Source organism: Plectropomus leopardus, chromosome 7, assembly GCF_008729295.1.
Source record: "Plectropomus leopardus isolate mb chromosome 7, YSFRI_Pleo_2.0, whole genome shotgun sequence".
Classification (NCBI taxonomy): Eukaryota; Metazoa; Chordata; class Actinopteri; order Perciformes; family Serranidae; genus Plectropomus; species Plectropomus leopardus.
In genome coordinates, this window is record NC_056469.1 from 123,762 (window position 1) to 144,844 (window position 21,083).

The 21,083-nt window shown below is 41.3% G+C and overlaps 1 protein-coding gene across 2 annotated transcripts in view; it reads left to right on the top strand.

Moving 5' to 3' along the window:
- The first annotated feature begins 4,457 nt into the window (after positions 1-4,457).
- The window catches only part of LOC121945114 (TGF-beta receptor type-2-like), a 107,927-nt gene continuing 91,301 nt past the window's right edge, over positions 4,458-21,083 (top strand). For both annotated transcript variants that reach the window (XR_006105943.1, XM_042489139.1), the window contains exon 1: positions 4,458-4,619. Coding sequence is in view for 1 of the 2 variants with exons in the window: in XM_042489139.1 (XP_042345073.1) it covers positions 4,535-4,619 (85 nt within the window). In the remaining variant the exon portion in view is untranslated. The remainder of the gene's footprint in view (positions 4,620-21,083) is intronic.

The following is a 21,083-nucleotide window of genomic DNA, read 5'->3' on the forward strand; positions in this document are numbered from 1 at the left end:
ATATATTATCACACATTTCTCCTTTAAAAATTGCAGTAGGCCATATTGTGATTTCAATTAACTGTGCAGCCCTAGTTTCATTGTGAAGTCATTTGTAAACAATGCACTTAGTTTTTTGCTACATGAATGTTGTCAAGGTGAGATCCCATTATGTCCCTCACTGTGACAACTGTAACAAAGTAGATGAACAAAGAAACTCTCCATGTAAAAGACAGGTTCATATCAGTTTGCTAATTGCAGTAGGTTACCTTTGTACTGAATAGAATTGTGTTTTTTGTTAAGATTTTTCTCCTTTAGATCATTCAACACCATCTTCCCTCATGGATACCATATCACTTTCATCAAGTGAAAATGACCTCTCCACTCGAAGAGAATTGGGGCTCCTTACTGGCAGAAATGTATCCAGCTCTGAAGTCATGGCCAGGTCTACCACAGAGGTTTCAGAGTCAGAGCCTGCAAAAGAGGTAAATACTTAGAAGCACTAAATGTTCAAAATTTGGACTTAAAAAATAATTGATAAAGTTAAAAAAAAAAAAAAAAAAAAAAACAATTTTCGCTAGAGAATCAACATTTAGAAAGGTGAAAGGCTTGGATTGGATGGTCACTTCTCTTCTGCAAGGCCAGTAGTAGCTGGTTGACAGGTAATCTGTAGTTGAGTTAGTGAGAGCAGGATTGAACTTCTTGTCATAGCTCTAATTGGAACCATATTCTGACATCATTTTAGACTTGTGAAAACAAGACCTACCATCTATGGAAATTGCGTTAGTTGCATTTGTAGCAAGAGCATATGGGTCTGTCTATCATCTGTTCATTCAATTATTCAACTCCATCTGTAAAACGTAAAAACAAAACAAAACAAAAAATGAGCAAGAATTTTGTTTTCTCATTATCTTATCAAAAGGAAAAGTCAAATAAATAACGAAACAAAACAAAATAAGTCAAATTTACGCTCTTAATCTTTGTTTATTTATTTTCTTGTTTCTCATGCTTTTATTCTGCTGTGGCTGCAGTTGTGACCAGTGCACCAGTTAGACAGGGTGTAACTTTTATGCCTCATATGGAGCAGGCCTAAGCTGGAAAGTGAAAGTGAAAGTATCCATGGTAACAAAGTGTTTTTTTCAAACTGTGTGCACACCGACCACCAGCTGCTGGACGTGATACACTAACTATACATAAGTAGGGGAGACCGGAGCTAGTTGTCACACGGGTAAGTTGTCACACTGCAATTATCTTCTCCACCAGAGGGCGCAACTAAAAAGTGGAGTACTAGTTTTCTTCCTTTGCATGGTCAGGTCTCATGGACTGAGTGAGAAGAGGACAACACATTGTAAGTTGAGATGAGCACCAATTAACCATTTTCCACTCCCCAAAGTAAAACATATTAACTCTATATTTTTTGAAATAAGCTTCATTCAGATAGAAATCCTAGCAGTTATACATGTGGACTTGTTAAAGTAGATATTAAGGCATCCAGTCATACCTCAGTCATTGTTCTGATTTAACCTAACTTTAAGATAGAGCTAGCATTAGCAAACATGGTCGTTTGGGCAACTTGTCACAGTCATTTGGGGGTAAGTTGTCACATGTGACAACTTACCCCAGAATAATAACATTCAAAAATAATTTAAATCAACACATCCTAATGAAAATTCTACTTTATTTTTACAGAAAAAGAATGGTTTAAAAAGGAGGAGCAAATCCCACAGGGTGGATGAAAGAACCACACTTTGTTGATTTCCTCAAGCATTTTGTGGAACATGCCAAGTGCTCAAAGGAGAAGCCCTGCTTACTCCTTCTGGATAACCACTGCTCACATCTCTCTATTGATGGGCTGAATTTTGCCAAAGAAAATGGCATCATCATGTTGTCCTTCCCACCCCACTGCTCACACAGGCTGCAGCCTTTAGACAGAAGTGTTTACGGGCCATTTAAAAAGCATGTAAACTCTGTCTCTGATTCCTGGATGAGGAACAACCCAGGGAAAACACTCAGCATCTATGACATCCCTGGGATTGTAGCAACTGCTTATCCCCTAGCTGCAACCCCACTTAATATTCAGGCCGGCTTTCGGGCAACAGGGATTCAGACTTACAACAGGGATGTGTTCTTGGAGACAGAATTTGCGCCATCTTACGTCTCAGATCGCCCCTACCAGGACCCAGCAGCTCTACCAAGCCCAAGCACTAACCCAGCCATTCCAGGCTCCGAAACTGAACCATCTTCTCCAGGCCCCAGCACTGACCCATCCAGCACCAACCCAGCCATTCCAGGCCCCAGCACTGACCCATCCAGCACCAACCCAGCCATTCCAGGCCCCAGCACTGACCCATCCAGCACCAACCCAGCCATTCCTGGACCCAGCACTGGCCCAGCTGCTCCAGGCCCAGGCACCAACCAAGAAGCTATTCCAGGCCCTAGTAACCCAGCCTCCTCCACCAACATATTTACTCCAGAGGATATTAGGCCTTACCCCAAAAGCTGGTCCAAGAAAAAAAGTTACCCAGCAGAAAAAGAAGAGAAAAACTTCTATTCTCACTGACACCTGTGAAGGAGGCACTTGAAGCTGAAAGGCAGGCACAAGGGAAGAAAAGACTGTTCAAAAAGAAAGGCAAGGAAACCAAATCTAAAATGCCAAAGAAGCAAAGCACAGGGAAGAAACTGAGGGCATATACAAAAAGAAAAACTCCAGATGACTCATCGGAAGAAGATGAGTCCCTGTGCCTGGTCTGCACAGAGCCATTTGGAAACAGCCGCCCAGGAGAAACATGGGTGCAGTGCATGATATGCAAAGGATGGGCACATGAAGAATGCACCCCTGGCAATTCAGTCTACATATGCCAAAACTGCAACTCAGATGAGGAGTCTGACTAGTGAGCTCAGGTTTTGTTTGAGGTTTTCTTTTGTCCCAGGACCAGTTTAAGTGACAGTTTCATAATGCATGTTTCATAATATTTCATTTTATTTCATGTTATTTCATAAGATGCATGTGCTCCTGGCAATTCAATCTACATAAGCTATGCCAAAACTGCAACTCAGATGAGGAGTCTGACTAGTGAGATTTTCTTTTGTTCCAGGACCAGTTTAAGTGTCAGTTTCGTAATGCATGTTGCATAATATTTCATGTTATTTCATGTTTCATGTTATTTCATGAGTAATAAAAGTGAATTATTGTCATTTATTCACTTTCAATTAAAAAAAATAACAACAACAATAATTTTGTCCTTATTTTATTGGTTGCAAAATCCAGTGTGACATCTTACCCCACATAGTGTGACAACTTAGCCATTGGTGGGGCAACTTGTCACATGGTGACAATCTCCATTAGATTGCTTATAACTCTGCACTGACACAAGATATGAAAATGACATGAATACAAAATATATACCTGAGACTTTGGTCTTTCATCTGGTACATATTTTTTTTTATATATGATTTGATTCCAAGATATATATATATATATATATATATATATATATATATATGAGTGTAAAAAGTGTGACAATATGCCCCGGTCTCCCCTATCTCATACAGCCCCCCTTCAAAAATCCACAACTGTCTTTTAATGCGATACACAAGACACGCTGCCATCCTCTTTTCACTTTTTTGGTTGAGTGCTGCATTTGTTACCATGGAGCAGGCCTAAACTGGAAAGTGAATGAAGTATCCTTTACTTTTTTCACTTTCTACGCACAGCATGCCTGCTCCATGCTGTGCGTAGAAGCTACAGGCAGGTGCAGCACAAACACGCCATCAGTCTAACTGGTGCACCTGTTATAACTTTCACTTGGCTCAAAGTCACACACATATTTTTGAAATCTTATCCCCTGTTATGTCCTAAACTCTGAGCGTCACTCTTCTGGCGGCGCATGCGCAAAGCGTGGCGCTGTAGCAAAATTACACCATGGTAAATAAGAAAATAAGCAAATAAAAATAAAGAACAACATACATTTGACTTATTTTGTTTTTGTTTCAAACGTCGTTTTTCAATATTGAATATGAATTTTCACTCTTTTTTTGTTTTTTGGATACATAGACCCAATTATGTACCTTTCCAAGTTTGCTTCCCTCATTTTAACACATACTAGGCACCTGTGTGTGTGTCACATGTCTGACTGACGATTAGGAAACACCCTTGCCTTATTGACTATAAACAATCTTAATCTTAAGAATGAAGAATTAAAAATATTATTATTAAGAATAAAATTATGTTCATGTCTATTATTTTTATTGTATTTTGATGCTTTCAAAATTTTGTTCAGACTAGTTGTTTTGAATTAATTTGAGAGAGCGAGAGAGAGAGAGCGGTGGGGGGCGTCTTTCGTTCCTCCTTTGGTTTCCTGTCAGAGCAGTGTGTGTGTGTGTGTGTGTGTGTGTGTGTCTGTGTGTGTGTATGTGTGTGTGTGTGTGTATGGTTCAGTAGTGAGTCTCCAGCTGCTAAGTGGAGTGGAGCGCTTAGCACAGCGGACGTGTCAATCCCAGTCTTCCACCGGACTGTCGTTGACTTTACCATTGATGTGAACGCGAGGACAGAAATATGGAGGGGGAGCGCCGTTCTTTCTCTTTCTTGGGAGCTTTTTTACTGTGTTTACTTATTGTGCTGCTGGAGCTAGTCACTGCCGGTGAGTTACCTATATTCTTTTAACTTTAGCAATGCTCTGTTTTGTTCATCGCTTTGAGCGATATACATCGTTCACTACTCTCAGCGTCTTCCAGCCAAAGTTGGACTACATTAGTTTTAATAAGGCTGGGAAACGTTCCACTGCCAGACAACAGGTGACTCAGACAGCGGCTTACACACTGCTTAGTCGTGCTCCAAGTGCTGGCTAGCCTGCTCTTACATTAGCTGTTTGTTTGGAAGTGTTTTTTTCCCCACATAGAGTATGTTAGAAAGATCTCTTCCTCAATCAGAGAACCTCTCATTAAGCTATACAACTGTCTTTCCTCCATAAAATAGCTTCATCAAAAACATTTGAGGTCTTCATTGTCTCATTTAAACTATTATATAGAATTGAAAAGAATAGAAATCTTTTTTTAAATCTTCAACAAATACAAGTATTTTGCCATTGTAGTTCATCAATGTGAAGTCAATTTTAGATACTGTGTACACTACAAGGTAGAGTAACAGTTTGTAACTGCATCAAAAAAGCATATTGTATAACTAAGTGTCTTATTAAATGTAGAGGGGTATAAAGTACAATTTGTCCCTTTGAAAGGTAGTGGAGTATAAGTTTAAAATGTAAATACTCAAGTGTAAGTATGTTAAAATTGTACTAAAGCACAGCGTTTGAGTAAATGTACTTAATTTATTATATGCAACTGTAGGTAAAGATACTGATGTTTTTATTTGACCCTTTTATGCATTCTCCTGCATCTCCTGTATCTTCTGCCGAAATTCTATTGATATAACAAAATGCACTTTGTCGTCTGCATCATTTATACAAACAGCCATTATCACAAAACATGGTTTGCCTCAGAGGGCTTTAAAAGGGTACGACATCCCTCTGCCCTTAGACCCTCACATCACCCGAGGAAAAACTCCTGAAAAAGAACCCCTGTAATGGGGAAAAAAAAGAAAGAAACCTCAGGAGAGCGGCAGAGGATGATGATGGCAAAAAGGAAAGAGAAAGAGAGAGGGGGAGGGGGAGAGAGGGGGAGAGAGGCATAGCATGTTTTTGCAACATTTTGTTTAGAATGATAATCTTCACAGATGAGCACCACTTTTGTGTGTTTTGAAGCATAAATGAAAGTGCCAGAAGTAAAAAGCTATTGTTAGGCTATGCATGTACAACATCGCGGTCGAATGACTTAAACGTCACAACTCTAAACACTTTAAAACCACGTTAAAGCACGATAGAAAAATATAAACAGATAAATCTACAAGTTAGAATGCGACTCTAAAGCTATAAAGGTGGACAAGTGGGTTTAATGAGTTTTGAGTCTTTGATGAGTCTTTATTTAAGGCATTTTACAGAAATCCCATTCAAAAAACCTAGACTTTAAGACGAGGGAACTGGAAGTGCTAAAAAGGCTTATGGACTTCCGCGTTTTAGGACTCATTACTTCATCACTCAATTGTCCTTCCCTTCTACCCTCTTCTTCTCCCCCACTGTCTACTGTTTGTTCTTGCCCTCCTCCCACAGTGAGGCCTATTTTGAACCTGGAAATCCCACATACCAGAGGTGTGCTCCTTCTGCATTGTATGTGTCACAAATAGACATGTGCACCGACGTGCATACAAACACACACATGCACAAGAAGACATACAAACTTCCACCCTCATGTTGTTCACCAGTACACATCAACACACACTCCCTGTTTACTTGTCCAGAGCACCTCGATCCAGAGGAAGTTGCTTACCACCCTCCCAGTACCCAAGCAGCTTGACATTTTAGTTAACCAAATACCAGGGTTTGACTCTATTGTTTTTATCTTTTTCTTTTTTCGCTTTAAACTTTAAACTTTAACCCTAACCCTAACCCTATAACAATGTGCTCAGGGGGCTGTCACAGGAAGGTTCCGACTTCCTTCCTTTTTCAGGAAAATATTGTCTTTGGGCAGAGATCACTATGTGCTTGTACATCTCCCAATTCTTGAGCTTAGCAAAAATAGTGCTGGACACAAGCTATCCTGAAAAAAAAGAAGGCTGTGTGAAAGGGGGAATGGAAAAATGAGTTCTTTTGGATAGAGGGAGATTGTTTTTAGAGAGTTATTCATTAACTTATAGACATGCATATTAATTAGGAATACAGAGGAATTCAGCAGTTTAAAAGAGAGCACTTCTCTCACTGTGTGAGGTAGTGTCTGGGTACTGTTCAATCCTGCAAAGCCCAGAGTCCGACTGTGTTTACACTGACTTTACTGGGCTTCAGTTGTAGAAGAGGGGAGGAGAGCAGTGAAAGGGTCATTCAGTTTACCCTCACTAAAAAGTCTTCCTTTGATTTTTACCATATTAGACGACTTCCTCTCATGCACGTCCCTCTTAACTGGCTTCACTGATTAGAGGATTAAGATGGAGCTGTAGAGGTGGGAGGATAACTTTCAAGAGCAGAGGGAGAGAGCTAAGCCGCCTGCTGTGGCAGCTATGAAGCCCTGTGCAGCCTCTTGCCATTTGTCTCCCCTCATTTTAGTGACAGGACTAGACCAAAGAGATGGAGGATTCATATTTTCACAGAGATCTTTTCATTGTATTGCTCAAGAGAAGTTTAATCTATTTCAGATGGGGGAGCCTTAGCTTCACTCAAGGAACTGGTGTTTCCTCCTGCTCAGACCATCTTTCAACAGTGAGTTGTTGTGAAAGATGCACAGGTTATAAAAACTGGGATCATTTGCAGAATAGCAACAGATCTCCAAAAACAATGTCTTAATATTTTGATCAAGACTTAAGTACTGTTTGAGAACTTTTTTCCATTTACTAAATAAGGACACAACATCAGTTAAGGTTCTATGGTTCTCTTAGCAACCATTCAAATGATAGGATAGGATTTACGTCATTAATCCCCAAGGCGGTAACTGGTCACCTTTCAGTACAGGCACCATCACCCCTTTCATACAAACACACTCAGGTGGCACATTCACACAGAAATGGCACAGCCATCTGGAGAGATTTAGGGATCAGCATCTTGGCTAGTTGGACACTTCAACATTTAGACTATAGGGGCCATGGATTCAACCACGGACCTTCTGATTGGTAGATGACTGCTCTAACTTGTGAGCTATAGCCGCCTTATTGCGTTATTAGGGGTTACCGGGGACATTCCGATAACTCGCAACCCCACAACTGCAATCGGGTTTTGGTTTTTGACTATATCCTGTTAGACCTTTTCCCAGTTAGAGGAGCACAGACATAAAGTGCATATATAGAAATCTTTTATGAAAAATACCAAACTGTTTAAACAAATCTTTGTGCTAATTTAAGACCCTACTACTGGTAGTAAGAAGCTGATTGGCAAAATTGGTTTTCAGGACTGTTCGTCTGGCGTACAAATTTTTTCACTTATTCCACTCACATTTAAGCAGGTAGGAGCAGTCTCTCATGTATATTGGTGAAGAAACTGCAGTAATGCCTCCTGTCGTCCACTGTGAGCTCACATCCTCTGTAGACCTCCAAACCACTGAGGAGAGGGCAGGGTGTCAACACTATAATAACTAATATAGTAATATAACTGCTAATTCATGAATTTCTATAAAAAGTTCTAAACACAATAGGATACAAGATTTATTATTGTAAGTGACTGGATGATAATGTTGGTGATTTTAATGGACTGTGACAGGCAAGAAGAATAAAATGACAGTACCCAAAATATTTTAAGTGAACATACATCTACGAAGGAACAGTTTGATTTTTTGGAAAACAGGCTTACTCACTTTCCTGCTGTGAGTTAGATGACTGACATCACTCTCATGTCTGTATGTTAAATATGAATGGATGAATTTTCCCTTCTGTCATGTGATATAATTCAGACACTTGTCTCTATTTTGTCTGCTGCTTTAAAGTAAAATGTAGACATTTATCAAGGATATTAAATGTTCTGACACCTAGACAGAAGCAGGCCACAGTAGCATAGGTTCCCTCCTGCAGTAACAAGAAAACAAACAAATCTCACATTTCAATTACAGCCCCTTCAGGAGCCATCATGAGCAAGCTTCAGGGCACATACTCCTCCACTTTCCTGTGACACACTGGGGTCACTTATGTTTTCATACTAGAATTTCCCCACATGGATGAGAAGCAGGAAAAAGTGCAGTAGTAATAAAAGAGAAAGTCAAAGTGCTTTAACAGTAGGAACAATGACCCACATACCACCACAAACCGTTATGCACAGCTCACCTTTATCTCTCTGCACCAGCTCAATCTGCTGTAATGCTAAAATAAAGTCTGTAAATCTGTGGCTTCTAACTAACCATCTTAGGTAACGGTGCTGTTATATCATCACAAGTTCAGAAAAGTAAGTAAATGGAGACATATACATGGTTTAAAGGAGACATGTAAGGTGATGTAATAAGGTCACATGACTGAGTTTCATATTTACATTACGTAAGTTATATAACACTACATTAACTTCCTGGTAGCAGCCAGTGCTGTATGGTTGCGATGTCGCAGTGAATTGTGGGAGAATGGAGCTAGCTGACTACTTGTAATTACTAATGAAGAAGTAGCCATGTGCATTAATATAGAAAATTTAGGATGCAATGCATTGTGATGCATCGTAAAATCAAATCAAATTAAATTGTTGACATGATAATTGTGAGACCAGTGAAGATGGACAGCCCTAGTCCACAATGTAACGCACGGGCCGTAACACTTAACAATGTGGGTGGACGAAACCAGGTGCATGACCATAAGACGCTAAAGGACAGTGTCAGGTAATAACGCTATCGGTAACCATGTAATATAAGGAGCTCGAGTGTGCTCTTAGTGTGGGCATGTGGGGAGGGAAGGTGGATGGGTCCCACACTCAACTGATTATTGTATGGGAGCCTGGAGGTTGCTTCCCGTGTGCATGCGTGAGTGTGTTTTTTTTTTTTTTTTACACCTTACCATGTGCCTCTTTTGCCTAAAACTAACTATCCGTGACTTTGATGCCTAATCCCAAACAATTGTGTCAGTCCAGTCCAGTTGTGTAAATGTAGGGACCGTGCTGCTTCATCCCACCACATCTACATTTGTTGACATCATGATAACAGGCTGTGTCACCTAGGGGTGTGCCTTATGACAATGTGAGATTGTGAAGAATTAGAATGTGTCCACGATCCGCCATAATGGAGAGATCGTTGTATCGTGCTACAGTGTACATTCTATCTGTTGTAGTTCTATACTCATACATGCGGCGCAGACGCTGACGGTGCTGTTAAGTCATTCCTCATTCTCTGTAAGCAGTGTAATATGGCAGTGTAGTGAAAATAGCAAGACAGACAGCTAACAAGCTATCTGCGCTCTTAATGTCAGTTTTGGGGGGAGGAGAGAGAGGATCATCTCATCAATTTGTTTAAGGAACAGCCATGTCTGTAAAACTGGAGCCCTACAGTTATTTGAAGTTACTGACTGATACATGTTACAGTGTCAGAATGGGTGGTGCTGCCATTATGAAGAAGAAAATCATGAAACTGAAGTGAATATGTTACAGTGTTGAACTGGGTGCTGCTGCAATGACAGAATTCTCTGTTTGTTAATCGCGGATAAAAGACAATCACAAACTATTGGTACCAGTGGAGAATGGCTTTGATGGCGGCCGCGGGCAGCGCAGACTCCGCTAGTCACATGGGGACGTTCATCCCCGGGCCCAAGCAGAGCTGCAGAGAGAGGTTGTGTTAATGATCAGTGGGTACAGCTCCAGAGAAAGCAGCTGCCCTCTGCTGTGTGACTGTGTCTAACATTGTACGTATATTGTTCTGCTTTTAAACATATTTCAAGGTTGCCAAATCTCATACTCCTGGCGTGTGACACATACTTTCACCGTCAGTCTTGCACTCTCATGACACCAAAGCAAATCTCATCCCAAAACACTCATGTAATGCAGTGAAGGACTGACTGTAGAATACAACTGATTGACAACTGAGTGGCGTTTCGTTATCACGGATCAAACAGCTGATTGCCCGACAGCGCAGCGCGGTTAGAAAGAGACAGACAAATGGAGTGGTGCTTCTCCTCACAGCAACAAAGTGTCTGAATGAACCAACACACAAAGACTTCTTAAGACTATTTAGGGTTAGTTTTAGGTTTTGTCAGACTTTGGATGGAAGTATCTAGAGCACCTCGCTCCGCGTCTCATCCAGCCGCTCGCACTGAACTCTCATTATTAGACTGTACAGTCATTATTACCAGGGGCAGACGTAATGATTTGGGGGCCTGGGGCCACAGGCACATCGCTTTATTTTTAACCTTTCTCTTAATTTAATATGAAATATCCCTAGAATATGTCTTCAGTGTACTTGGGTGGTTGTACTGTTCAGTAACATGCACAATAGTCTTTAAAATGAAAAAGAATTGTGATAAAATTGTGATCGTGATCCTGCCTTTACAAAATTGTGGTGATATATTTGCCATATTGCCCACCCCTAGCGTGACCCCATCATAACGTCATCCCACTACATGCATTTGTTGACATCACTGTAATGGCATCCTGGAGCATAAACAGCTGATGCACAAGGATACCTAAAACATAATAGGTTGACACAGAAGGTCCTGACAGAGCAGCATCATGTTGGAGTTACAACATGTTGAAGACTCTGATCGGTCACTATGCCAGGCTGTCGATTGCCAAGAAATAGTTATACCCCTAAAACCATTAATTGTCATGAACAAACTAGAGGTGTTGGTAGGTTTTTCCCCCACTGGTTCGAATTTTAATACTAAGTTACATTATTGCTCCAGCTATGTACTTAACACATAGAAAAATATTTCTATATTTCATCTCCTCTTATTCTTGAAAAAAAAAAAAGACAAGCATGCCAAATGCCAGTAAATACAGCATGGTGAAAAGTAAAAACCAAACTCTGCTGATGAGGTCTTAATATGTAACTAGAAAATGCATTTCCTGCAAAACATGCGTATGAATGCTTAGAGCTGAAATTGGTTTAAACCACGGCTGAAAATTCAGAAAAGTATTGCTGAAAATGTAGAAATATATTGCTGAACATGTAGAGAGAAAGATAGAGACAGGCAGAAAGGCAGACGGACACAGAGTAAGAAAGACAGAGAGACATAGATGACAAAGAGATGAAGAGAGAGAGAAAGGTAGATAGAGAGACAGATAGAAAGACAGAGACAGACAAAAAGACTTACAGAAAGAAAGAAAGACAGACTGAAAGACAGAGAGACAGACAAATAGATATGGAGAGAGAGAGAGGTAGAAAGACAGACAGATAGAAGACAGAGACAGATGAAAAGACAAACAGGGAGAGAGAAAGACAGAAACAGACAGAAAGACACACAGAGAGAGACAGACAGAGTAAGAAAAAGAGAGAGAGACACAAAGACAGACAAAGAGATGAAGAGAGACAGAAAGATAGAAAGAAAGACAGACTGAAAGACAGAGAGACACACACAGAGAGTAAGAAAGACAGAGAGACAGAAAAAATAGATAAGGAGAGAGAGAGGTAGAAAGACAGACAGATAGAAGACAGAGACAGACAAAAAGACAAACGGAGAGAGAAAGACAGAAACAGGCAGAAAGACACAGAGAGAGACAGACAGAGTATGAAAGAGAGAGAGCCACACACAAAGACAGACAAAGACATGAAAAGAGAAAGAAAGATAGAAAGACAGACAGGTAGAAAGACAGAGACAGAGAGAGGGACAGACACAGAGAGTAAGAATCACAGTAAGACACAGAAAGACAGACAAATAGATGAAGAGAGAGAGAGGGCCGATTAAGGGCCCCCTCCACCTGAGGGGCCACATGATGGCAAGATAAAGGGTCGGTTAACCATTAATGACTAGTGGACAAGTGGACCAGGCATCACTAACTGGCATCTTTGTATATGAAAAGTCACGCACACACCAGGATGGCACTGTGTATATATATGTGCCTGTTGCCATGGTAATTAATGTCCCAGGTGCACCCTTCCTCTCCCCTCTCCTCTCAGGTCAGCTCAAAGGAGGAAGTTGAATTTGATGGAAATGCCCCTGTGATGGAGGTGAATGAATTTAGGAGCTGACTCTGAATTACTGCAATCACCACAGGTTGTCCGGTTAGAACATGATGGCTTAATGACAAGATGAAAGAATCCACACTCTCTCTCTCTCTCTTATGACCACTCATTTATTGTAGAAATGGGTGTACATGTGTGTGTGTGTGTGTGTGTGTGTGTGTGTGTGTGTGTGTGTGTGGTTAATCCTCATGGACGCACACAAGGGAGTACACCAATCCTGATCAAACTCCACGAGTGGCTGTGCTGAATAGTCCATCAGTGAAGTGCAGTACAGCAATAATAGGAACAGATGCATGTCATATTACAATAATGGTAGGTGTGAAATTAGTAATTGCTCTCTATGATGATGTTGAGAGAGATGATAACAGTCTCATGCATATGTGAAAGGGAGTTGTCCAAAGGCAAGATCACAGCATCGGCGCAACCAGGACCAGACCACAATCAGGGCGAGCGGGGGGCACAGAATCAGTACAGCCACAGCACGAGCACAACCAAAGGCAGGGTCGCAGCATCAGCACAGCTATCACCACGGTCAGGCACAGTCAAGGTTACGGCCAGGATCCAGGGAAACTAGGAAACAAGGGAGCAGGAACGCTCCCGAGAGGCAACAGGATTAGCGTAGTGCAGTTCAACAGACCCAGGCTCTGTAATCGCGAGCCCCAGGTAGTGAGAGTACCACATGGCTATCACAGAGCTAAGCTAAGCTTGCACATGGCAATGCAGTTAACAGACATGCATGATTTCCGATGGCGGCATTGAGAGAAGGAAAGGAGCTCAGCGTATCAGGGGAAGTCCCCCGGCAGGTTAAACCTATGTCAGCCTAACTATGGGCTGGTCCAGGCAGCCTGAGCCAGCCCTAATTATAAGCTTTATCAAAGAGGAAGGTCTTAAGTCTACCCTTAAAAGTTGAAACGGTATCTGCCTCCCTGACCGAAAATGGAAGATGGTTCCATAGGAGAGGAGCATGGTAACTGAAGGCTCTGGTTCCTAACCTACTTTTGGAAATTTTGGGAACCACAAGTAACCCTGCGTTTTCAGAGCGCAGTGATCTTGAGGGTTGGTAAGGAACTATGAGCTGTGACAGATAAGACGGAGCCTGACTATTTAGAGCTTTGTAAGTAAGGAGGAGGATTTTAAATTCAATCCTGGATTTCACAGGGAGCCAGTGCAGAGAAGCTAAAACAGGAGAAATATGATCCCTTTTCTTGCTTCCAGTTAAAACACGAGCAGCAGCGTTCTGCACCAGTTGGAGAGACCTAAGAGATTTGTTGGGGCAACCAAATAATAGGGAATTACAGTAATCCAGCCTAGAGGTGACAAATGCATGTACTAATTTTTCAGCATCTGTTTGGGACAGGATATGTCTAATTTTTGCGATGTTACGCAAGTGAAAGAAAGCCGTCCTTGAAGTTTGTTTTATATGGGAGGCAAAGGATAAATCCTGGTCAAATAAAACTCCGAGGTTCCTTACAGTTGTGCTAGAGGCCAAGGTAATGTCATCTAGAGAAATTAAATTGTTGGAAAAGGAGCTTCTGAGGTGTTTTTGGCCAAGAACAATAACTTCAGTTTTGTCTGAATTCAACATCAGGAAATTACGGCTCATCCAGGCTTTTACATCCTTAAGACATGTTTGAAGTCTAGATAGCTGATCAGTTTCATCTGGTTTCATAGATAAATATAATTGCGTATCATCAGCATAACAATGGAAATTTAAGGAATGTTTTCTAATTATGTTGCCTAGAGGAAGCATATATAAAGTGAAAAGGATTGGTCCAAGCACCGAACCTTGTGGCACTCCAAAGCAGACCTTTGTATGTGCGGAGGGTTGATCATTGATGTGAACAAATTGATCTGATAAGTATGACTTAGTGACGTTCCTTTAAGGCCAATTGAGGTTTCAAGTCTGTGCAGTAAGATTTGATGGTCAATGGTGTCAAATGCAGCACTGAGATCTAATAGGATTAAAACAGAGACCAAATAAGTCGTTATTAATTTTTACTAGTGCCGTCTCTGTGCTATGATGAACTCTAAAGCCTGACTGAAGGTCCTCGAATAAACTGTTGTCTCGGAGAAAGTCACAGAGCTGATGAGCAACCACTCTCTCAAGGATTTTAGAAATAAAGGGGAAATTAGATATCGGTCTATAGTTAGCTAAAATCTCAGGATCGAGAGTGGGCTTCTTTAGAAGAGGTTTAATGACAGCTACTTTAAAAGACTGGGGTACATAACCTGTCAATAAAGACGCGTTGATTATATCTAATAAAAAGTTGTCTAATAAAGGTAAAACTTCCTTAAGGAGCTTAGTTGGGATGGGGTCTAGCAGGCATGTTGATGGCTTAGATGCAGAAACCAAAGTATAGAGTTGATGAAGGTCAGTGGGGGAGAAATGGTCTAGATAAATTTCGGGCCTTGCTGCCATATTCAGGCTATCTGAGTTCAGGGTCAGGTCAGTTGAGGGTAAGAGGTGATGGATTTTATCTCGAATAGTTATGATTTTATTATTAAAGAAATTCATAAAGTCGTCACTGCTTAGGGCCGAAGGAATACAGGGCTCTATAGAGCTGTGACTCTGAGTCAACCTGGCTACAGTGTTGTAAAGAAACCTGGGATTGTTTTTGTTTTCCTCAATTAGTGATGAATAATAGTTTGCCCTGGCATGGCAGAGGGCCTTCTTATACACTTTAAGACTGTCCAGCCAGACTAAACAGGACTCTTCCAGTTTGGTCGAACGCCAATGTCTTTCAAATTTTCGCGATGTTTGTTTCAATTTGCGAATCTGGAGGTTAAACCATGGGGCTAATTTTCTTTGTTTCATTATTTTCTTCTTGAAGGGTGCAACAGTGTCGAGAGCTGATCGCAGTGAGCCAGTAGCATTATCGATGAGACAGTCAATTTGGGAATGACTTAAGTTAGTTGTAGTGTGCTCAGGAGTTGTAAGACATGGTAATGATGTCAAAGCAGAGTTTTGCACAGCCCCTTTCCTCCATTTTACAGCCAAACCTTTCACCAAATAGTCAAAATATTACAACGGGGAGAGAGAGGAGGTCATAACGAATGCAGCCATATCAATATCTGCTAGATATCCCAAATCATTGTGTAAAGAAAAGTTTGCGGCAGCCAATTTCCAGATATTTCTCATTTCAATTTGTATTGGAGTAAATGGGGAATTTTTTGGGTCTCCCTTCTTTTTGAGGTCCCATGAGCCAGCTGTGTTGGGTTGTAAGCTTTCAAACCTACTTTTCTCCAACCGCCACAAGTTTTCCTACGTTCGGAAATACATATTGTGTATGACGACCTTAAACTGTGGGCAAAAGAAGACTTTGTTTGAGAAATTTTTGTGAAAGAACAAAGACAGAGATATCCAGAGCGCAGGAGCTGGTTAGTGATTTCACGTTCTCTGACCCCCAACATTTCGTCTCCATTTGACTCCATTATAAATGCAGAAATCGTCTGAAAAAAGCAGAAAACTTAAATCGCCAAAACTTAAAAACTGTAAAAGATACAAAACAGCTGAATTATACCATATGAGATGAAGGGATTGGGACTCGTTCAAAGTTTAAATGGAGTCTCTAGCTGAAAGTATGCGGAAGCAGTAGGCTTTCAAAGTGGAGTGGGTTTAAGATAATTTGAAAATTTTCCCCATTCATTTCAATGGGAGCAAAAAGAGTGAAAAACGTTTAATATTTCAAAGAATTTAAAGAGTTAAAATGAGAAAAGTCATAGCACACCTGTCCTGAGCCAGCTGAATGTTGTTGTTGCATAACCATCCACACTAATTAGTATAGGGCTATGTCCACCAAAGCATTTTTTTTCTGAGGGCTGTGTATTTTTTTAATGCTTTGCAATGGGAGCTTTGTATGATCCACTACAAATGCGCTCAGAAAAAAAAAAGCCCAACTGATGTTTCTTCTGAGTACAGAGAGTTGAAAGATGTTCAACTTTGGGCTAAAGCTAAAGTATATTAGTGTTCTCCCCACTACATCAGATATTCAATCTCAGTAGAGGAGGGGAACATAGGCCAGCTGATATGTAGTGTTGAGCAATAACAATAACAATGAAGTCTCCCTGCATACTTCAGCCTTCATTCAAAGCAAGTACTCTACCTTGTACTTTTATGTGCACCTTCACTGATATTCAGTAGCAGTCAGACACAACAAGACCACTTTGCCTCCAAAGTGCTCTCAAGCACTCTCAGCTGAGCATTTCCTAAGGAGTGCCTGGCATTTTCAGCTGGGAAAAAATGCTTTGGTGGACATTGCCCCTCACTGAGCTCACTGGCTGCACACTGGAACCCTATTCCTATTCACATTCAGTCAGTCTCTGTGGTACACTTCTGCAAGAAAACAGCAGGTTTTATTTGTCTCTGAGACTCAGATCAGCAGACTAGACTCTGTCTTATAGAATGTGTCTTCGAAATATATTAGTGTGCTTTATTCATAGAAACATACACATCAACCACTGTAGCAGTTTGATCTGAAAGAGATTGTGAGGGGTTTGACAACACAAGGGAGGGTAATGAGGACTCAGGTAAGTCAAACCACCTCTGGTTGGGTTTCATAGTTCAGCTCTGCAGACATTCTGCCATGTTAGTTGATTTGCTGATAGCACAGACTGCACTGTATGCAGTTGTTTTGTTTATGCCTTGGATTTTAGGCATGTAAGGGTTGTTGTTCTTGTTTGCAAGAAAGCGTTCCCCTTCATCATTGTGAAGTGGCTATATTTTGTAGCACACATCCTGTCTTTGCTCAATAAGTAGTAGCCTATAGTTTCTTATGTGTGTGTGAGTATGTACTTTACCTGCATATCACACATAACTGCACATATTTAGCTGAATTGTTTATCTTAAAGGTTTGACACTGATGAAAATAACTGAGGATCTCTTCTAAGTAGAATTTACTGCAGTCAAATGCCTACAGTACAGCTGACTAAAATCCAACTGCATTAGTTCAGTCTATGAGCACCATAATGGAGTGCTGCACTAGTTAATGCATAGAATGAAGGCTAGGATATTGTCACGTTTGTTCTATTACCACCCTATGATCACCCTGTTCCTACAGATGAAGCCCTTTACTGGACTCTGGGTATAATCTAATGAGGAACATACATTTGCATACTGAACATAGCATAAATGTAGTTGGCCGGACCCTACAGTATACAGGGTGGCGTATTCCTCTTTCTCCCCTCTTCAGCCCCCTATCTAGGATCAAAGGGGGCCCTAGGTGGAAGGTTCTGCCTGTGCTGATAGAGCTACATTTACAATATTGTAACCTTCATTCTATCTCACACAGGCTCTGTCATCTACTGGAGTCTTCAGATACAGTGTGTGGAGCCAGATTAATGAACCCCCTCTCATGACATACCAGCCCGCCGAGCTCTTTATAACCTATCCCGCCACAGCGGAGAAGTAGGGGCCCTAGCCAATCCAAGTGGAAAGTATTGGGTGGAGCTTTGGCCAAACTTTGTAGGGGTAGAAAGACGAGCAAAAGACACACACCATATTTCCATCACATTTCCCGGTAATCAAGGAACACGGAAACTTCTTGGTGTACCATGCCCAGAGGGGAGTCAAGTGCAACAGAACTGACAATATGCCAACACTTCTTACCAGGCCTGTGTCATTTTATGCAGCATAGATCCTAAAGGGAGGACAACCTGTCCATGAAATAAAACCATATGAACATATGAAACCGTACATATGTCTTCAACACTCAACCCACTGAACAAGTTCGCCGACAGCCCTGAGCACCAATGACAGGTCCCATCGTGGTCCGATCACTGGGCATTGTCTCCTGACCCCCCTGCAGGAACTGCATCATGAGAGCATAGGCAAAGACGGGTCTGTTTCCAAAGCCCTCACATAGCATTTGAAAGTCATCTATCAATAGAACACTGCAAAAAGGACGGAACAGATCCTCTTGGAATCCCAGCTCCTTTGCCTTGTAAAAGGCAGTGGTGGACCCCGCTCTCGCTGCCTGTGTTCTGCACAATCTCCACAGACAATCCAGGAGGTTAATTCAGAGTGGGCAACGTGCCTATTGTACCCACCCCCCTGGGACAGAGGCCCCCAGAATTGGTGAGTGGTCCAGGGCTTGGCTGCCACCATTTGAGACATTTCTACATGCTACAGCACAGCGGTGACTTGGTGCTACCAGAATGACGGACAACTGGTCTCGACTCCTTCTCTCCAACAGAGGAGGGATGAGACATAGGGTTGAAAAAGTGGTTGAGCAGCTTTCTTGGCCATGGCACCTGTTGATCTCTGCTGAGACGTAATCTATTCATCTCTTCACCTATTTGATGCCAATGAATGGTAGAGGGATGCAAATCTGGAGAGAATAGCCCAGTCTCAGGGTCTTATCCACCCATTCTGTTAACACGCAGTTGCAACTCCACTCCGTTGAAAACTATGTCAGGCAGCAAGCAACCAGCAACAGGGTGGATGCTAAAAATGTGTTCAAATGTGTTCCAACCTCTGCCAAGGCTGGCCCATGGGGGAGCAACATGAAAAAAAGGCTAAGCTGGTGACAGTGCATCACTGCCAGCTGACATGGAAAGGCAAACCGTTTGTGTATGCATTGTAGACCTTAATTTGTCATTACATTCATTCCCTGTTGTCTTTTTAGAAGTTAAACTTCTCTGTGTGACCCCACACCCTGAGATAAAACATCATATACACAGCCACAGCTCTTGTCCTTCAGCAGCTGCTGCCAGAGTGCCTCAACACACTGCCAGATGTCTGGGAGAGGGGATGAGACAAAAGCCATGCTAGCTGGGTGGGCTGGATCATCTCATACACAACCCCTCCAGCTGGCTTGGATGGGATTGGTCAGGGGTAGCCCAACACAGCCTGCTGCAGATGATAATCACCAGTGTGAATGACCAGAGGTGGTGTCATACAATACAATAACTGTACAATAACTGTAAAATGGTGTGTGGACTTTTCTTACCGCAGGAGTACACAAGGATGTTAATGGTGCAGACACATAGTGGACTTACAGTGACATTAGATTCAGGCAGATATTTGGGTGTCCGATGACTGGCTAGGGAGAATTAAATGTCCAACCCCCAGGGATGGAGATGGAATTCCCTGGAATTCAGTCAGAGTGAATGCAATGTCAGACTGATGATGATGGAAACACAGTGCAATGAGTAATATTCTGTCTGACATCAGGCAAGAGTTTGTCACATTTTTGCACTGATCAGCTGAAGGGGGAAAGTGTCTCGTGCTTACATTAAATCCTAGTAGATGCACAAACATGATTTTAGGATGTCTCAATCATAGACTGTAAAAAAAAAATGTTTACAAAGCCACCACTACATCAACTGAAGTTCAGCATTACATGCCATTTTTGAAGCCGAAAGTGACCATATTTGCATTTCAACATGGGGTCTTTGGGGAATTACTGGCATCTGAAGCAAGCCTCAAATGGCCATTAAAGGAACTGCAGTTTTGTGGAACTATGTATTAGCTTCATTTAAAGCCCTGGAGGTTGATGCTTAGTCATAATGGGAGTCGAACCTAGACCAAAATGCAACTTAGAGAGGTGTTACGTGGAAAACTAAAATCTCCACGTACACACACAATTAGAATGAACTTTTCTGTGAAGTAGGAGATATCTCTTAAGTAGTAGCATTCTTTTAAGAAAAAAGATATTTGCAATTTCACAGATTTTTGTTTATGCAATGAAGGAAAGGAACAGCCTTTATAAATATAATCAACTTTTTGTTGAAAAAACATATCAGCCACAAATCATTATTTAGTGCTGAATCCATGCCCGAAGGAGGTTATTTAACTTTTCACTCAACAATCAAGATGCTGGTATTAGATGGGTTCAGTCGAGCATTACAGCCCACACTTCAGGCTCAGTGTAATAAGAGCCCTTGGATTAAGTAATGAAATCTAATATATATTTAGTGTTTGTAAAAATGCTGATGACTATGAATCCAGCCCTACAACACAAAAGGTTGCAAACACCATTTCCCACAAGGCCAGGAGCTTAAGACAGGCGTAGTTAGTGGCGAGTTATAAGACAAGATATGGAGGGATAAACTTAGATAGACATTTAGAGAGGGCAGAACTTTATAAAAAAAGTGTCAGGACTGATAGTGTTATGATGGATAAGAAAAATAGTTAAAATAACAACATGACACAGCAGTGTGCTGGTAAATTGTAATTGTAGGATTGTATTAAATTAGTGTTACAAATCACAGAGGGCCGAAAATGTAGTAGCTAGTGCTGTAGTAAATACTCACTTATTTTAGACAAACAATGAAGCCCATTAACGTAACTTTTTCAGAAAAATTAAAGAATAAAACTCAATGAATTATTGGATCGAGCTAAAGACGTTTGTACATGGCCAGGCGTTTGTACATGGCCAGGCGCCAACTAGAGTTGAACCAGAAACAGTCACAGCAGTTAATTTCAAACAAAA